Source organism: Neolamprologus brichardi, chromosome 12 (genome assembly GCF_056152115.1).
Source record: "Neolamprologus brichardi isolate AB-2024 chromosome 12, ASM5615211v1, whole genome shotgun sequence".
NCBI lineage: Eukaryota > Metazoa > Chordata > Actinopteri > Cichliformes > Cichlidae > Neolamprologus > Neolamprologus brichardi.
Genome location: NC_142115.1, coordinates 13,667,775 through 13,671,702, shown reverse-complemented (window position 1 = coordinate 13,671,702; position 3,928 = coordinate 13,667,775). Strand labels below are relative to the sequence as shown.

Here is a 3,928-nt window from a genome sequence, read left to right as displayed (position 1 = left end):
ATCCTTTTCTATGTAGCTGACAGCTGGTAACTGTGCAGGGGCGGGTCTAGCAAAGTTTTGCCATGGGGCCAGGTAGAGCATTAAAGGGAAAGGGGGGCACAAAGAAATACTTTTCTTTCTTATTCTCATTTAAAATTTCTAGCTTTTAACAAATAATTATCCGAATCTTACAACCAAAGTTTTCATCTGATGTCAAATGTATAGAAATCCATTATTGTACATAGTAATTTTTTTTCAGGGTCCCAACATAATTTCTTCAGAAGAAAGTACTGTACATGATGCCAGTATTTTCCCACATTTTCTAGATACTGTACTAGTACTTTGTGTAAAATGCCATCAAAAAGTCAGTTAAGTTTTATTCTTTCTCACCTGTCTTTCTGTCTCCTTTCACTTTTTAAAGGTTGCCATGTTAGAAAACATATTTTGCCCTGCCATGCTGTTTATTGATGTGGTAAGTAAATAGTTTATAAAACTTATCACTAAATCTGTCATTTATTATTTTTAATATTCAGTAATGGTCATGTCTCACCTCTTGTCTGCTCTGTCTTAATTTCAGGTTTCCACCATATGTTCTAGATAGTTCAGGAAGTTAACTCAACCAAGCAGTCTTTGGGTTTCGGCTAAGTACTGTTTAGAATACCAGTATAGGGAGCCTCCAGCCTCCAGTCCCTCCTGCTCAGACTATGAAAACTTCCAGATGGTTCCCACTCTGGAGACCTCCTACCTTGCGCGGGCTGCAAAGAACGAGTTCCTCAACTTGGTGCCTGATATTGAAGAAATGCGACCAGGGTGAGTAATGCCATATTAACCTAAATACTGTCACTAAGACATGTGTCTCACAGACCAAATGTAAGTCGACACTCATGTTCTCTAGTTCAAGCAGAAATGATGTGGATTGATTCAAATTCCTGAGCCTGGATGATTTCAGCTGGAAACAAACCAACTCTGCTTCTTCCTCAGAAAAACAAGCGCTCTCTTAAAAAATAAATAAATGAATAAAATCACTTCTTTTCAGATCTGTTGTGTCCAAGAAGGGTTTTCTAAGCTTCATGGAGCCTCGCTCTAACTCATGGGTGAAGCATTTTGTGGTTGTTCGCCGGCCCTACGTCTTCATCTACAACAGCAACCAGGACCCCGTGGAGCGAGGCGTCCTCAACCTCTCCACAGCACAGGTGGAATACAGCGAAGACCAGCAGGCCATGCTTATGGTTTGAGGCAGGATAGAGAAAGGCTGGATGTAACACGCTTGTCTTTAATGAGAATTCATTCAAATTGTTTTGGTGCACGTTGGCCAGTTTTGGACACATTGATTGATGAAATGGCAAGTGGACTGGGATTTATCATTTGAATGAACATAAATATAATGTGATGTTTTCTTTTCAGACGCCCAACACATTTGCAGTGTGCACAAAACATGGAGGCATCCTCCTGCAGGCCAACAACGAGAATGACATGAACGACTGGCTGTACGCCTTTAATCCTCTGCTAGCAGGAACAATAAGGTACACACACACAGACACACACGCACCTCTCACACCACAGTCAAACGTACAGCTTCTGCACCCTTCAAAAACATTCCCTTCTCCTCACAACGTAAAACTCTCCCCACAGATCTAAGTTGGCGAGGAAGAACTGAGCGGGCGGAGCAGTACGCGGGAAAACCACCGCTTCCGTCCATTATGAAAAGCCTTTGAAAATACCGAAAATACCAAGTGTTAAAACGTATTAATCATTGTGATTCTTGATGGTTTTCTCTTGTAAGTAGACTTGTGGCTTAAGTCTCTTTTCATGCGACTCAAACGTTTAAGTTCCACAGAACTTTTGCCTCCCCGCTTCCCTCCAGCAACCCCGCTGCCAACTTAGCTTTCCTCCTCTCTATTCCCTCCCCTCAGCTTTTTGTGTTTTTGTTTCGATGACAATGTTTGGGTCTAATTTTGTTCCACTTGGTTGTCATTCCCAAACTCCCCTAACTAAGTAGCATGTTGTAGTAATCTACTTGTGTGTGCACGACTCTTTAGAAACTTTCGGTTTGCCAATCATCTGTACAAAAAAATGTCTCTATCAGTTTTATTTGTCTCCTGAAATGAGTTTCATTCTATTTTGTGGGTTTTTGCTGTTGGTTTTTTATTAAATTAACATGCTTGCATGATACCTGCAGCAGTCCTCAGGAGAAGACCAGGTTTGCTCAGTTTCAAACAAAAAACAAAAATGAACCAAATCAACCAGCTTACATTTGAAACCATAAAGAAAAAATCTACAGATATCTCCAAGTGACGTGTTAGTTTACGCTCTGCTACCTAAACTATAGCTGCTAATAGATTTATAGGGTATTTTTCTTCTCGCAGTGAATTTGCATCAGGCTGAACCGTCTCTGAAACAAGAACTCAAAGTGGGAATGAACTTTGACAGGAGGGCCACGCCCAATTTCCTCTGTCATCCACGTCATACTTAGATCCTCCTCAATCTGTGTACATACGCCGCCTCTAAACCCCCGATAGTGCCAGTCAGTTAGTGAGTCAGTAAAATACTGACTCACTAACAGGGTTACAAGGAGATGAGGAGGAGGACTAGGAGGATGAAAACGAACTAAGGAGAGAACTTGATTTGTACATGCAGTCTGTTCTGGGATGAGTGTGGTAGTTAACCCTCGTTTAACACATCCCTCTCTGCTCCTCTAGCTCACTTTATCTCACTGAGAATCAGAAAGCCTTGACATTTACTGCTATTAACTTTACACTCTTGTTGTAAACGCAAAGAAAACACAGTGAAAAGGTTAGAAGGACGTAAGGAAAAAGAATGAATGAATGGTTTAATAGAAGGAAAGACGTTAAAGGGACTACATATTCAAAGGTTTTATTTCTGATACTACCCCATGAAAATATTTGCTATTTTAGTGTGAACTAAGAGAGGGTTTGAATGTAAGAGAGAGGAGGAAAAAGGAAAAGGAGACCTAAAATGTAACCCCCTGCACCTCGACTGAGGAGGTGAGTTACATTAGTGCTTCCTCTTTATTAGAAAGCAGTTTGAGTGAATTAGAAGTCTGTTGTTTTTTTGGAGGAGATCTACTCATTAGTCATGCTAGACATCCATCTGAACTCTATCAAAATAAAGGTGTATTTTAACTCATTTTTATTTTTTCTAATATCAGAGGTCTAGGACTATACAAAGTAGCTGGTGAGAACTAAAACAACAGCAGACTTATTGTGTCTTTCTTCACCTCATCACTTTTTTCTGTGTGTGTTTTTCTGTTGATGCCTTTCAAACAAAACTAGCCATGATATTTTCCACCTTCCCCCTCTGACAATTAATATCAGTTAACCACGCCCCCTTTCAGATTTGTTCACCAAAAGAAAAGAAAAAAAAAAACGTCATTAACGCTGTTTATTATTTGTCAGACCGGTTTTATTTTCATACTTTGTAAATATCTATGTTGTATGGAGCTTGAACTAAAATGTAAATATGTTTACTGTATTTGTAATAATTATAATCCATTCACTGTACAGCATAGATGTGTCGTGCAGATATCCTAATTCTGTGTATGGTAATCTTGCACCATTGAACTGTTAGTGAATGAGGCAACAATAAAAGTGGGAAACGTGCATTAGCAGATCAAGTGCTGCCTGCGTATTTCCTGCTTTATGTGAGCTTCTGCTGTAGTTTATTATGTGCTTTAGTCCCAAGAAACCACCCTTTTACTGTGGCGCACAATAAGATCTTCTGATGTTTGGTGTCATCTTCCTGTGATCTCCTGTGAACAGGTGGATTAATTCATTTCAAGTTTATGTATGTAGCACCAAATCACAGCAGGGGCTGAACACTGTAAAGACTCTAGAATGATTATGGAGGCACAACATTTAAAGCTCCCATCCTTCCATCCCACAGACCTAAAAGTTAGTTATATTATAAACAGCCCCGTGTTTGTTTACTT

The 3,928-nt window shown here is 39.8% G+C and overlaps 1 protein-coding gene across 1 annotated transcript; it reads left to right on the top strand.

The window, feature by feature from the left end:
• The first annotated feature begins 614 nt into the window (after positions 1-614).
• LOC148100187 (kinesin-like protein KIF1B) lies at positions 615-1,292 on the top strand. The gene is made up of 2 exons (XM_087848681.1): positions 615-789; positions 1,016-1,292. Exons 1-2 carry the CDS (start codon positions 698-700, stop codon positions 1,212-1,214), a joined length of 291 nt encoding a protein of 96 aa, XP_087704807.1. The 5' UTR covers positions 615-697; the 3' UTR covers positions 1,215-1,292.
• Positions 1,293-3,928: the final 2,636 nt, after the last annotated feature.